This window comes from Ptychodera flava, chromosome 20 (assembly GCF_041260155.1).
Source record: "Ptychodera flava strain L36383 chromosome 20, AS_Pfla_20210202, whole genome shotgun sequence".
NCBI classification, from domain to species: domain Eukaryota; kingdom Metazoa; phylum Hemichordata; class Enteropneusta; family Ptychoderidae; genus Ptychodera; species Ptychodera flava.
The window spans coordinates 5,734,405-5,750,541 of NC_091947.1; the positions used below are offsets into that span (position 1 = coordinate 5,734,405).

General features: G+C 36.6%; 1 protein-coding gene across 1 annotated transcript in view; it reads left to right on the forward strand.

Moving 5' to 3' along the window:
• The first annotated feature begins 1,495 nt into the window (after positions 1-1,495).
• The window catches only part of LOC139119835 (catenin alpha-2-like), a 48,344-nt gene continuing 33,702 nt past the window's right edge, over positions 1,496-16,137 (forward strand). Inside the window, exons 1-7 of the mRNA XM_070683752.1 lie at positions 1,496-1,636; positions 3,696-3,834; positions 6,262-6,451; positions 7,126-7,292; positions 9,851-9,970; positions 14,509-14,598; positions 15,665-15,841. Of these exons, the coding sequence (XP_070539853.1) occupies positions 3,721-3,834; positions 6,262-6,451; positions 7,126-7,292; positions 9,851-9,970; positions 14,509-14,598; positions 15,665-15,841 (858 nt within the window). The 5' untranslated portion in view covers positions 1,496-1,636; positions 3,696-3,720. The remainder of the gene's footprint in view (positions 1,637-3,695; positions 3,835-6,261; positions 6,452-7,125; positions 7,293-9,850; positions 9,971-14,508; positions 14,599-15,664; positions 15,842-16,137) is intronic.

Here is a 16,137-nt window from a genome sequence, read left to right on the forward strand (position 1 = left end):
TTAAAATTAAAAATTAAAATTAAAAATGTGCCTGGATGTACTAAAAATACAGAAAGTTGCTTCCACACGCATTAAAGGCATGTGTTGGCACCAGATTGTCTCATCAGAAAATTTACCAACCAGCTTACAATTTCAATGGAAAACAAAAGGCTATCACACCTCCATAATCCTCTTATAGACTAGAACAAAGGCGATCCCAGGGATCGCGAACAGTGCCTTTAAAATAAGGATTTTAATGCGTGTGGGACGGCTGTGGTGTTGACTCAATCACTTAATCCGCTGATACGGACAGCGGATTAGCAAGTTGGCAATGTTTTCAGAGCAATTACAGTGGTGTATACACAAGTTGGAGAGGAGATAAGGACTTGTCGGTAATAATAAAGCAGTCAGACGGTGTAGAGTTGAACTCTTTATTTGAAATATCACAGTCAAAATTAATAAAATCAAATAAGGTAAACCACAGTCCCTCCACCAAAGGGACTGTGGGTAAACCGTTGCACAAAAAACACCTTCCTCCCAACCCTAGGGGACTTTCCCCTGTACCCTGTGGGACAACAAGTAAATTGTTAAATAATTTCCTTGACAAAACTTGCTGTATCTCTAATATGTAAGTAATAGGAATTGTTCATTGCCCTCAGTGAGCTCGATTTACAATAAGGCAAGCCTCAGAATTGCCAAGGGAAGATGTTCATGTGACAGATCATTATACTTTTTTTCAGATTTAGTTAAATGACTTCAGAGAATGAAATCATGCTCTGAATCAATTTTATCTCACAGAATATTTCTGAACACTGAAACTGCTTTTTGATGAGACGGATACTTATAAAATTAAGTGACCCCCCTCTGAGCTGTTTGAAAAATACATGACCCCCCCCCCTTTGCAGTTTTCAAATTTAAGGTGAGCCCCCCTGGATTTGCCGGCCCACCCCCGGCCGTAATAACTGAGCGCTCCCTAACTTTGACAAAGTCAACAACGAACACACCAGTAAGGTATAACACAAGACCAAGACCACAAGTTTGCGGACGCAGACGTGTCATTTGGGTAGAAGCAATACCACGAACAAATTTATCCAGTCGTAGTATGTGATTCCGTCGAGGATTAAAGCTTAACATTCATCTCGTCTGCAACATGGTGTGGGCACTAGCCCTGTGAGTGTAACATGCAGCGGAACACACCTTCATTGACTACTAATCTATTTAGCATACCGAAGACTTACGTCATTTGTAGCGACTTTGGTTGGCTTATTGGCCGCACAAGTAATCACGTGGTAATAAGAAGAGGCGCAAGATTGTAAATTGAAGAGATCTTCTATCAATTTAACATACTCTACTTTATTAGCTTCATCGAGATTAACAGTGGGCCTTTGACCTACTTAGGAAATAAACATGCCCTGTAGTCGATTTGTCTCATATTCGCATTTATAAATATTTATTTTAACTAATCACATCGAAACATTAATTTTGAAAATTAGAGTCGATGTATAGACTGATGACGGGGAGCTGCAATCAATGGAACAGCCAAGCGGAAGGGCGCCGCCACGACCTCCGTGCATTAGTACACAAACTGCCATCGCATCCGAAGTTCAGGTTACGCTAATTTTTGGATATTTTTGAACTGAACTTGTGTCTGCATCAGGTAGGTCAACCCCTCAAATTGTTTTATCACGAGACTCCTGTATTAGATCTATTTTTACTCTAAACATGCGTTTAGCTGAATGGAGATTACTGATGGGCCGGGCACGATCGTCTCTGACTTAGTACACGGTCGTTTACCTGTGATTGTGTTGAAGAAAGTTTGGTTAAGAGTTTCACACCATACCGGAAATGACAGTAAGTAACTGATGTGTGCATTACAGTCGCCTTGTCGAATATTCTTGGCGAATTTGTTACACAGGGGTGCTTTTTGTGAGTAGAGCGTTTTCGAAAACTGGCATTTCTTAGACTGCCAATAAACTTTATAAAAGCCTTCAGGAAGCCATGTACACCGTAATGGCGGACATTCACCAATTTGAAGCCGTCGCGGATGTAGCGTATATCTTCTTGTCTGTGGACGATGACACCATCGTCAGCTAAGAGTTATGGAAACGGAAATTATCATTAGACAAATTCTTGCATATAATTGTTTCTTCGAAGCTAGCTCAGACCAAATTTCAACAAGACGATGAAATCTGTACCGAAGGTCCGACCTTGTTGAACTGGGGAACTTTGCTGTCAGTGTTATGTATCGTATTTCGTAGTGGTCATTTCCTGTGACCTGCTTACAAAGTATACGATTGTTTTTAGGAGGCTTGGTAGACGGTACTGACTCCGTACCGACCACCCGGCACCCAGAGTTGCCCCACTAACTAAATTTATGTTCGTTATAGGATAAAGAATACATTTCGACGATTATTTAACGGTAGAAATCTTACTCACCTACGCAAATTTTTAGTGACATACTAATAGTACATAGTCCACAGTTTAACTTAATCATCAACAATTATTTACAAAATGTTTCACCATTGACATCATCGCTGTAGAATGTGACAACTATCGACGTGGGCCTTTCAGTGTATTGATGGGGCATTTCATATTTTACAGAATCTCATCTATTATTGTAGGTTGTACATATGTGATATTTTAATGTATATCTTTCATAATAACATTACAGCAGTGCAGAAACAGTTATCATACAGTGACAGTGTTAAATGTTCGCATAGGCTTTTATTTCTAGATGTTACCAAATTCTGTGTTTTACTGTTTGTCTTTAATTATGTTATAATGTATTCAAAATAATCTTTTAAATTTTATCTTTTACAAATTAATATTTCACACATTTGGATTGAGCTTAGTGAGTAGACTACACTAGCTAGTGTATGTTGTAGATAGATTGTTTATCAAACTCTGAAATGAGAATATCTCTGCAATGGAAAATTTTGGCAGGATTACCAGATCACAGGATAGATCATCTCTTGATACATGTTAGTTTGATTGTGTCTAAGGACTTAATGGATTCATTTGCCTCTGTGAATTTCTATACAAGGTGAACATGCCTGACTGTGGTGTTTGACTTTTTTCTGTGTATTGATGTTGACATAAGTACATGTACCTTTTTTAATAGTCATTACGAATCTAAATTTTGAGAAACAGCTCAAAGACCAGTTTAATACAAAGCAAAACCAAGACTGTTAGTACATCACAGTATAATATATGGTCAGTTGTTTCATATTGTATTGAGTTGAACCCTTACACGTGACATAAATCATGATCTGTGTTGTTACACTTTGGCCTATATTCAAATCTGCCCAAACCAATTGGGACCATAATCAACTAGGCCAGTGCATGAACTTACCCACCATTTCATCGTGACTGAATTAAAGGGGCAAAATGGGTAACTTAAAGTCTCACTTTTGTTCATGAAACCAACTAAGGTTATCTTACATTAAAAACTGTACTTGTATATATATGTTGGCTGTACATGTATACCTTTAGCTGTGGGTCCATAGCTGTGGTGTTTTCAGACGGGATTCCTGCCTTTTACGGGCCGGTTTTGACTTTTCCGATTTTTAAGAAAAAGTCAAAACCGGAAAAGTCAAAACCGGCCCGTAAAAGGCAGGAATCCCGTCTGAAAACACCACAGCTATGGACCCACAGCTAGTATACCTTTAATATACCAATAACAACTCAAGTTGATTTTGAAATTTTCTTCACAACAGAAGCATAGTACCTTGTGTACAAATTATGTCAAGTATTGAATCTGTGCTGTCTGGGTCTGTGACTCTGAAATGGGACCCAAAGGATTTAGAAATAAGGACTTATTCAGTTGAGAAGACATTGGAACCTCTTGTCACACAGGTACGTACACTTATACATACATCTCATTTGTCAAGGATTTGTTGAGTTGAATGAAATGTTGAAGTTTCTAGCAGGCTCACTACCCAGTTTATGTATTGCATTGTAAAAAACTAAATGTGGCATTCTTAAATGGCCTGTTCAGGGATTTCTTCAAAATCACCATAAGATTAAAGAGAGTTGTATTGTTGTGTAGGTGAGTCATTTGTTCTTTCATTTTTTGGGGGGGGGGGGTCATCCACAGCAATGATGGTCTCCCTGCATAGTATTTCATCAATCGAATTTATAAATTTACACATTGATTTAACACAGAAACTTGAAGAAATCTGAGGTGGCTGAGTTTCAGCCTTTGTGTTTTGAATATTTTTTGAAATTTATATGTGTTGAGATCTCATCACCAGTGTTTATTTATGAATATACCTGTATAAAAAATCATGCAACACCAGAGCTACACTTACTACAAATCTAAAGTCTGGTATTATATCTACCTTAGTGGAAGTTTGCTAACTGCATGTAGTTTGAGTTTAACATGAGGACCGACTATGGGGTAGATGTAGCTCACTTTTATTGTAACAATACAAACCTGTGGGCTCTTTTTGTTGAATACAGCTTACCTTCCTAAGTGCAGTAGATTGCCGTTTTTCAAATTATGCTTAAGTTTTGCAGAGTTCAGGTGCTCTCTGTACATACACATTTACAGATAAAGTACATGTAGATGTGTGAAGCTTAGGTCATATTTCAATACAGTATGACCAACGACATAAATTTAACTGAATTGATTTGGCACACTTGATGTCAAAATCAAGTTCTTTGATAGTGTAAATCTAACAGGGTCAGCTTGAAACAAAAACAGCAGTACAAAAAATTATCACCAATTTTGTTTCTGACAGAAATGTTCATATCAATGGTAATATAGCATATACAGCGTACATAATACAGTGTGACTGTGTTTTGAGTAAATGTTGGGTATACATGTACACTGTACATGACCTGAAACATAGGTTATCACTGACCACATACCAGACTAGAGTACATCATAGCAGGGTATTGCATCTGGTATGCTATACATCTGTTTTTGTTATGGTATGTAAACCTACCTAGCAATATTATTTGTACTCTGTAAATCCCTTTGAATTCCACAATGTTTTGTTTGTGAGCATTCACTTCTGAATAAAACAAAGGCAGTGCTACTAGGTCAAATTGATGAATCGATCTAAATGAATATGTAGAGAGGGAGCAAATGAGAGCCTTCATAAGAGCAAATTAACTTTAAATGTAAAACTAGGCAAATAGAAAATAGTCTGGTTATAAACAACAGTCATTCTGATTTTGTAACCCTTATAAACTTAGTTGCCATCCTGTCATGTCTTTTTAATCTGTTCATTATTATGTGTGGGATCACAACACTTGTTCATCAAGTTTTTAACCTGTTCTGAACAAGCCCGTGTGTATTTTTAGATTTAATTGAAGTTTTTCAATTGTGAATTGTTTTTTCTCTGTAACACATATATGTGACCCCTTGTCACGATTTTCAGTGTTTTAGTAAACCATTATATTTAATCATAATAAGTACCATGTTTCTTTGTACATCAGACATCTGCTTCTAAGTTTTAATTTCACATGCGGTAAGCATACCAGTATTGTGAATGAGGAATTACATGTTGTTACAGGTTTGTCATTTGTGTTAAACTGATATGATATTGGCGATCTCTTCGAAGAAGCAACAACACCTGAACTGAATGCCACATAACTATGACAAGTGATGCGTGAAGTGGAACATGAAGATCTGATATTATATACCTACATAAATGAATTATGTAGTTTTCTCAGCTGTAAAATATATGAACACTTAACCTTTTCTACAGCTGATCATAAATTTAGATACAGAAGACTAGCATTGTTTAAGCAGTGGTATATCATGTGGAAAGACAAGCAGAGATAAGGATTTTAGCAAAACGTCATCTCAGATATTGTACAGCCACTGAAAAATTTGTGCCTGTATGTCACAAGGATGACCACATTTAGATTTGAAAGTCATATCACTCAGCAAAGTTTTTTTCAAAATTATAGATCATCATATTGTATCATTTTATCATGATATTTAGTTGAATATGTATCATTTTATCATGATATTTAGTTGAATACAATATTACAATTGAACATGTGTAAGTGTTAGTCACTGAAATACAGTTTTCATGAATTCATTCTGTTGTCTTCCATATACTCCTTCATATGTACCTGAAAGAAAGGACATATGACAGGTTGTGTTATAGTGTGATGTTCTAACAAGGTGTGTTTTCATTTTCATGTTTGATATGAATATTTGAATACTTATTTCAGTATTTGGTTGGTATGAAAATGCTGATTGTGAATTGGATATCAGATAGAGTCAGTATTGTTTATGTTTTTGCTATTTACATTATTGTAAAGGTTACAACATTGGTTAACACGAAAGGACCTTCCAACAAGAAGAAAGGCAAATCTAAGAAGGCACACGTGTTAGTTGCGGCAGTGGATAAAGCAACACAGAAATTCATTGAAAAGGGTGAAGAAATTGCCAAGGAGAATCCAGAAATACAAAATGAAATGATGGCAGCTGTTGATGACGTTCGCAAAACAGGTACAAGTAGAGGTCTTGTAACACTAATAGCTTTGGAACAAAATCACTGTTTTAATATTTGGGGCATTTTTTGTGTCTAAAAGGAAAGTGAAATACTATCTTATAAATAACCATTAGCTCATATTAATAATGATCCATAGATAAATTTGAACCATTAAATGTCCTCCAAACAAAAGGAAGTGTGTAAAAAACAGTATAGACATTATTTATTCTATTGTGATAATTAAATTTATTCAACTTGTTTAAGGGAAATCATAAAAAGTCCAGAATATGCATTTTGTATCAAATAGGAAGGGAAGACAGAGTTGATACACTGTATGTGTACACTACTGGTACGTGTGCCGGTATGGTAGTACAGCAGTGCATGAGCAATGGTGTAATGCTGTCTTATGAGTTACCGGTATATGCTAATATGGTTCTGGAACTATGTCTTGTTTTTCCCTTGTAGATTTATATAACTTTTACCTGCAAAGAATTTTGTTTTGAGTAACTACTTATACTGCAATGGTATATAGAAAATCAGTGTTACAGGTAAAACAGTTGTTAAAGCCTTCATTTCATGAAGAGCAAGTCACATCTATCATAACTTCCCCGGGTCCTAAGGTGTGTCTTTCCAGCTCCTGTTCATAAACTGTATAAATGTACATGAATTTATCAACATTTTCCACTTTCAGGAGATGTGATGAGAGTTGCGTCCGGTGAATTCGCAGATGATCCATGCTCATCTGCAAAACGTGGTAACATGGTTCGTGCAGCTAGGGCTCTACTCTCTTCTGTCACCCGTCTCCTCATCCTTGCTGATATGGTTGATGTTCACCTGTTATTGAAGTCTCTACGGGTGGTGAGTTTCACTTATAATTGACTGTTTATTAATATTAACTGCGGGAAATATTTGGGCCTGATTATTTGTTTTCTCCTAGCTATGCTGAAAGAGATTTTCAGTTTGTTGATGTGAAGTGTTATATTTTCCAAGAGGTGTAGAACTGGAGATTGTAAGAAAACTTTGCAGAATTTGAGATTGCAAGACTCACAAAATAATTGAAATATTAATATGTAAACTCTCAATCTTGTTTGACAGAATACTTTATAGGCAGTCTTTAGCTGAGAAGGTTGTAGTCCCTGCTTTGTGAACAAGGCATGGCTTCAGAGCCAACTTTTTGAGTAAAAGGCTGGAAAAATCCTTATATGAAAGTGGTGTTTTAAGTAGCTTGATCATGACATTTTAGACATGTGTAGTGTTACGGTATGTGTTATATCATGTCATTTTCATTTCACGAAATGATGACCACTTTAGGGTCAAGTCTGATGAAGCTGACCTGTGTGAAGTATCACTTTCTCTTGTTGCTTTGTGTCACTTCTTACATGTATCACAGTGTTCACTGTGCATGCATATCTGTAGATATACAGTAACCTCTTTTCAAGTGCCTAAGATGTAAGCTTACGGCTTCAAGACATGAATTGAATTAATTTAATTCTCTGCAAACAGCTTAGCTTGTAACCCTATAATAGTGTAGGTCATTTCCAAAATTGGTGACACTATACAAGAATATTATTTCCATGATTAGCTAATCACCAATCAGATTATGTCATTGATAAGATTGCAGTCACTGAAGGTTCGCCAGCATTGCATGAATCACTATCGGCGACTGTTGGCCCTCGTGTAGGCTGTAAGATCCAAACTTTGCATTTCTTTCATGATGATCATGATCCTACATGTACCGTACATGTACATGTATGTTCTCCAAGAACACTTTGACAAACAATAAGACCATCTGGCAAAATGGCAACCTAGCTATTTACGATTCATTTGGATTACTTCTTTCCTGACTTCTTTCATCTCTCTTGCATAGAATTTTTGATAGCTGCCATTTCCGATATAATTGGGGTTTTCTGAACGATCTGTGTAGGTACACTATTTATATTTCACTGGAGTTCAGAGTCCAGGCATCAAAGCAATATATGGGGTTTGGCTGTCTGAGCCAGACTAAAACTGGTACACACTAAAACTATTCAAGATTATGACACAATACAGCGTGCTTAATTGTTTATTTCACAAACGACATCCATATTCCCATGAAATGTGCAACGCCAAGTGTTTTGGCAAAATCCTCTCTCTCAACTGTCCACATCCTATACCACAATACCACATGATGAATTGAAAGAATGCTTGAGAAATGGGGCAGTTTTGTGAGGTGAGAACATTTTGTGAAATAATGTTTCAACATTTATGAAAAAGTTATTACAAACTTTGAACACCTTGCATGCCTTGAACAATATGCAAAACTTAGCAAGTGTGAACTTTCAATAATCTCACTTTTCCATCTACTAAATTGATATTTCCCAGAAACATGTGGCCATGACCCGAATTTGACCTCTACATGTACAGTTATGCAAATACAAACAAGAGCTTTCAGTATGATAGTGAATCACTGTGGGAACAGTGAGTTTGCTAACAATAGCCTAGACCCTATTCGTCGCTTTCAGCCTTCGTCCCCACTACATCTAGCGTTGAGGTCCACTTTTAGCACGGTAGCACATAAAACAGCTCATTTGAAAGTGAATTGTCTCCAGGAGAGACGATAATGTCATTGGCATCCCTTTGAAAGTCAATCACTTCTCTCCCGATCGGCCAATGATTAAATGGTTGTTGCTCATAAACTAGCCAGAGAACATTTAGAACGAAGGCCGAAAGCCACAAATAGGGTCTAGGCTAGCTTACAAATATGTGCAAACAAATTGGGTTAATCAGCAAGATCAACTAAATTCATTTTCTGAATTCAAAAAATGCAGCCATACACATGCAGTGCACTGATAGAGTGAGATGACATAATAAGCAGATGAAATGCCATTGAAAACCTTATGCCATGAATAAATATCCAAATATGCATCATCTCTCAACTGAGGATTGAAAAAGGTTATGTATAACCAAGCAGGTTTGGAGCTTGCCATGTGCATTGTTTTGATTAGTGAAGCTCAATTTTCATAAAATCCATGGACACCTTTAAATTCCTAGCTGGTAGCTACACAAATAGGACCCTATTTAAGGAAGCATTTCAGAGAATTTTGCAAAGTTGACCCAAAATTAACTTGTTTTGGAACCTTAAGATCCTTGACTTGATGAAAAAACAACATATCTAACCAGTTGTAGATCAGCCATTGATCTGTATGTGTACATATAATAAAAAACACCATACACCGGTAACAACATTAATAGATCCAGGCCATTTGTACCCCAGTGGAGTGTATACCTGCCCAGTATACTTTAAATTTCATATGTACGCATTACCAGTATATCAATTCATGACTTTGGTCTTCACCCCCAACTACAAGTACATGTCATTGTACTGATAATCTAGCTGTATAGTGTTCCCATACTGTACCTGTGCTTTCACATTGCAGGTTGAAGATGATCTTGCAAAGGTAAAGAATGCACAAACACAACAAGAACTGGTGGACAGCTTTAAAGCATTCGGCAAAGATATGGTTCAACTAAACCAGCTAACAGCAAGGAGACAAAATGTGAGTTTGAATTATGTTAGAATGTGCCTTTAGGACAGATATTCATCCTCTTAAATTTATGCATTGGTTTTCTTATCTAATGCCTTTGAAGGCTTATTTTGAAAACCTGTGCAGTAAGTGAAGTTTCGCTGTTCAGTGTTTGTGAAAATCAAGATGTTATTTTCAACCATAGAATTAACACAGAAAAGGTGGCCGTTTTAAATTTCAGTGACGGAAAAGAGAGTTGCATTTTTTGAAAAGTTTTGTGTAAATGTTTAAAGGGAAGTTCACCAAGGATGATTTTTACATATGTGGTAGCTCTGTGGTCATTTACCCAGGATAAACTATTTTCACCATTTATAACTCGCAAGATTTTTTACAAAAACGATAAAAATAGTACAGGAAATTGCCCATGTAATTTGAATCATGGGAAAAAAGCTCCAAGCTTGGAGCTTGCATAATGTGATATGGAAGGGACCATCTCCGGACAGGTATGGCCCCCACATTGTCCACTCACAGTAACACGGTAGTAAACAGCAACACAAAATCTGACAGTGGACAGTTTATTATAAGTGAATCATCGTTTATGCAAGGATACTCAGTATAAACAAAAGTTATGTAAATACACACAGCCTGGTTTAAGCATGGGTTAGTGGACAATGCCATACCCATGGGAAAATGGTCCCTTCCATATCACATTATGCAAGCTACAAGCTTGGAGCTTTTTCCATGATTCAAATTACATTTGCAACTTCCTGTACTATTTCTATCAGCTTTTGTAAAAAATCGTGTGGGTTATAAATGGTGAAAATAGCTTTTCCGGGGTAAGTGACCACAAAGCTAGCATATATGTAAAAATCATCCTTGGTGAACTTCCCCTTTATGTCCTCTAGTTCCAAGCATGTATTACTGAATACAGAAGTGACATTTTTGTGAAATTTCAGCATCCAAAAACCCCTTGAAACCACTTGAAACAAAGACATCATGCAGGCCGCTGGTCAACATGGCCGAGAGACTATTCTAGTTAGGGGACGGGGGTCAGCAGGGTCAGAGAATCAAGAAAGTACTGGAAAAACGTGTCATTTTCCTTACGATGCTGTCAAGGGAACTCCAGTTTCCCATTGTTTTAACATCTTTTAATAGTTTCCTTATTATCTAAAAGGAATTTACCAAGTTTAACGACCAAATACACTCTCCTAACGTTTCTATATTGGAGTTACACTAGGGTAGGGGCTTTCTATGTGGTAATTTATTCACGCAGAATTCATTGGTACTAATTTGCATAACGATAGCGATTGTCCCTGCAATGCTTGGTGAGCATTGAGAAAAATATCGAAACACAGGAAATGTATGTAATTGAAGCCGCAGCAGGACTTCAGTGTGTGATCCCAGGGGTCCTCAAAAATGCAGCCGCGGCTTCAATTTGGAATTTTATGGTACTATGATCACATCGATACGATAGACAATCATGGCAAAAAGAGAGCAAAACTCTGTGATCGATTATTTCCAAGAGCTTAAATAATACAGTAAACATCTATTACCTGGTTGTGAGGGCCATAGCACCCGTTTATTACCCCAAGGGGCTGTGCGTTACCAGAAACACATCGCTATTCCCTGAGGCCGTAGGCCGAGGGGTTCATGTATAGCCACAAGGGGTAATAAACGTGTGCTATAGCCCGAATAAAGACCAGGTTATAGGTGTTTTATATCACACCACACGCTCACGTTGTATATGTTATAGTTTTTAATGTGTTTTGATAGTGTGCACCGCAACAATCCATTGTGACAAGTTTACTTGGCGATATTTCCAGTGGTGGCAGTAGTACATGGTACCACTTTCTTCAAAAAAATATTCTAAGCATACATGTACCTGGCAACATCCTTGGTTGCATTTTAAGTTGAATCTTTTTTGTCGATGAGCTGTTCAAGTTCCTACTCTGTTGGAATGGAGACTTGTCGCTCACTCCGGCGCACATCACCCGCCTTTGTTTGAAAGCTGCAGACAACACTACGGTCACGTGACAGGGCACTTTTCCAAATTTGGTCAAAACTATTTCCCTAGGAAAATAGTTTTTCAAAAAATACCCTCTGACGTCACTTTTGTCGATTCAGTGGGGACTAGACGTACATGTATCTATTTTCTTGTCACTTGACATATTCTGGCCAATTGCGATACAGAATGATTTCATGTTATAATATTTTATATAGCTATTTCAAATCAAACTGATTACACAATCCTCGATACAGAAGAGGCATTTTGGTGACATTTCAGCGTGAATCATTCCTTGAAATAAAAAATAATTGTGGAACAAAGACGTCATGTATGCTGCCGTTCAACAGCATGGTGTGAACCGTGAACTGGCATGTTCACTCATTGGCTGCACATAAAAGCAACTCGACTTTCCAAGATCAAATGGTCTGTGTTTTGTGAAAACAACAACATAGCAGTGAAAATGGTAATAGTCACCAGTAAAAACTCTTCACAGATGAAAGGATAATTGCTGAAAGCAACTAAAATTGCATATTTAGACTATGACAACCTACAGCGTGAACGTGAATAAACAATGGCGGATGGAAGTGACTACATGTACGTGTACGTGTAGAGTAGGACTATTCTATTTAGGTAACGGGGGCCGGGGACAATTCGGAGGGACACAAAGTATCATACAAGTACATATATTTGGTAAACGTGCCATTTTCCTTACGATGCTGTCAAGGGAACTTTTATGTGCCATTAGTTTCTTTGATCTGAAAGTAATTTTACCAACTTTTACGACTCATTATACTCTGAAAACTGTGAAGGGAATCATACTTGGATGAATACGGTAATACTACGTCAAAAGACTCCCCAAGAAGTCAAATAAATTTACCCAATGCAACAGAACATCATGAACATTGTAGAACAAAGTGACTGAACGTACAAATTTTGTCTTGCGATTGTTTTGACTGTCTGAGTCGCCAATGAGTTAATCAATTCGCCATTTTGCAGTATGGCGAGCGGTAGCGCAAACACTGTAGTCTTAACAAATAACACTTTTAAACTTTAAGGAAATCAGTCCTCCACTCCATTGTCCATTTGATCACAGGCAAGAATCGGTAAACGTAAACCATTGTCATTTCTCCGTGTCAAGTCCAAGACTTTAGGCTATTCAGTGTATCCCATAGTCAGCTAATTTGCAAACAGTTGTAAAAAGGGACACTTAAATGACTAGAAGTAAAATTAAAACCATGTTTTTACTACTGGTATTTTAATCATTGTATCAACTAAGAGTTGTAGTATGGAACTGATGTGGCCATTGTGAAAAGACACTTCAGCTCCGAGTCCAAACGTACATACTGAACTGAGCACAACATTCAAATATAGAAACCACTTCACGATGTCTCCCAACCGAGGCGTTATTATTCAATAAAGTCTATCATAATATCACAGTTTTATAATCTAATGGACGTTGTGATAACATGCAGCTACATGTAATTTAGCTGCACTGTCTCCTACTTAGTCTGCATGAGCTAAACTTCTACCTGTAGTAGTGAAGAACTTTCACAAAACGGACCACTTTCACCACCCATGACGGCAGCTAGCTGGACACAGCTGCCGTTTTTTATATCACTGTATACAGCTTAATGGGAGACTGTTTTTGTCCAATAAAAAGGCAGATTTCATAGTGAAAGTAGTCACTCATGGTACAAGGTTGTGGATTGGCAAAGATGGTCATTTCATTTAACTTAAAGGACAAGGAGCAGCCTAGCATGACTGATAAACTTTCAATCATGAGCGCAGCACCAAGCCATAAGACTATTTCATTTCCACTGTAGAAACATTGTTTATTGTGCAATCAATTTGTACCAAATTTCATACATTATAAAAAGTATTGTTGCTACAAGATGAAAAAATATTGTCAATGGAGAATTTTCAATCAATATTCATGTCCTTCGGGTCTCACCAATGTCAGCATGTATAGCCATGGGACTTATCAAAGAGGCTTATGCGAGTGGTACCGGTATATCGCTTCATCATTTTTGTGGACTTTATTTGATGGTGGATGTTGACTTATAATCTTGAAAGTGGTATTATTGAGCTGTGTTCATGTACAATCTGCTGTCTTTATTTCAAATAACAAATGACCAATTGTACGACAGTCAAATAACAATTGGCCAATTGTACTACAGTCAGCATTCAAGCAATGTATAGACAGTGGTGACGTTGCATTGAAAGGCTATTTCTGTCAAAGCTCCTTAACATTTTGGAAACATCCAAATTTGGATTTATCATGTATTACATTTCAACATTGTCTGTACCTCTAAAATTAATAAAATAATTTTTAAATGTATGTATGTATCTAGATTTGTTCAATACCATCCAATAGATAATTGATCTAGTTGTCAAAAAGAGCATAAATACCATATCTTTGTGACAGAGATCTTGAATTTGTACAGATGTCACAGTGAATTAATTTGGATATACTTTGCATGTATGAAGTCAATCAGAATTGTTTGCACTTTGTGCCATATTTCAGTGTTAGACTTATGAACTTGATACTTTCGTACATTTAATACAGGATTTGAAAGATCCTCGCAGACGAGACGAAATGGCTGCCGCCAGAGCTGAACTACAGAGACACAGTACAATGCTTCTGACTGCATCAAAGGTAAAGTCTAGTAGTACAGAAGATATTTTCTGAGAATATTAATTCAATCTTATTTGTCAAAAGAGCAATCTCAAGTTTCAAATTAATGAATAATTTTTGCATGTCCCTGTTTATTTCAGTTGAATATGTAAAAAGAATTTGATAAATCAACTCTGAAAAATGCAATGTAGCAGATGGTTTAAGTAGAAAAACTAAATTTATACACTCAAGTTGGCTTTAGATTGTTCAGAAGTTTCTGTTTCTCATTGCTCTGTCAATATTCCTGAAAAGACAATTTGTGTATGGTAGTGATGCGTAATGTTTGCATATATAATACACATTCCAACATATTATGAGAGAATGATAATAGTATAATAATGAGGGTATTTATTATTTTGTAAATATTACTAGTATATGTGCATGAGTTTTAGTTGAATGTTTGGCAGAGTAACTATCTCTTGTTCAGTAGTGCAGTTTGCATTTTCTTTGTATAATCCCTACAATGTAAATGTACTTTCCATTTTTTATTTAAATAACTTATAGTTAATTACTGATGCGTGTAGGTGATCACATCTTTTATTGCCAATAATAGTACAGGAAAATATATAATGAAGAATGAAATGAGATGTGTGCAGAAAATTGAACTCTGCAAAAGCAAGCAGCTTCTGGCATTGACCGTTTAACAAGATACTGAGTACACTTGCCATTCTTTAAAGTAGGATAACCTTGAAGACAATGCCAACTGTTATCTTCAGTCTGAATACCTCTTTCAAGTTTTTGAAATACATTATCGCAATTTCAGCTGACATAATGTGGTTTTCATTTAACATATAATATCACTTTATTGATTCATACATTCTGGTCCATCTACACTTTGGCTTGTGTTGGTACTGTACATTTATCAATGCAAATAGATGGTCAGGGAGATTAGATACTGAGTTGTCATGTTGTCATACAGTACCTGGTAGTTATACAGAAGTTTTGAAATTCTATTAATTATTCATATTTCTTGCATACCTGTGCAATGTAGGTTTAAAGTCTATACACACAGCTGAAATAATTTTTTTATATATTTGCTTTTAACCAGGCCTACATACGCCATCCTGATGTGAGTGCTGCCAAAGAAAATAGGGACTATGTAGTAAAACAGTTGTGTGAAGCAGTCAATGCTATTTCAGGTGTCACTCAAGCAACGGGTGAATCAGAGCCTAATCCTACCATTGAGGGCGCTGGTGAGCTTGCCTCGGCGTTGGATGACTTTGATGTGAGTACTTAAATAGTTCCATTTAATAATCAGTGTGGAACTTCATTAGCTCTCTTGGCATTTTCTGTACAAGGATTGTCATTGACCCTAGTTAACCTATAGTCCTCTAATAACAAAGGGTCTCCTTGTGAGAGTCTGCTTAGAGCATAAAAACTAATCATATTTGCTGCCCATTTATATGTCTTGTATAATTTTTTTTTCATCTGACATTGAATACTAGATTTCATACACATGTTCCAATATCCAATTAAATTCATCTTTGTATGTTTCAATGGAAAATTCATGTGTTGTGAAAG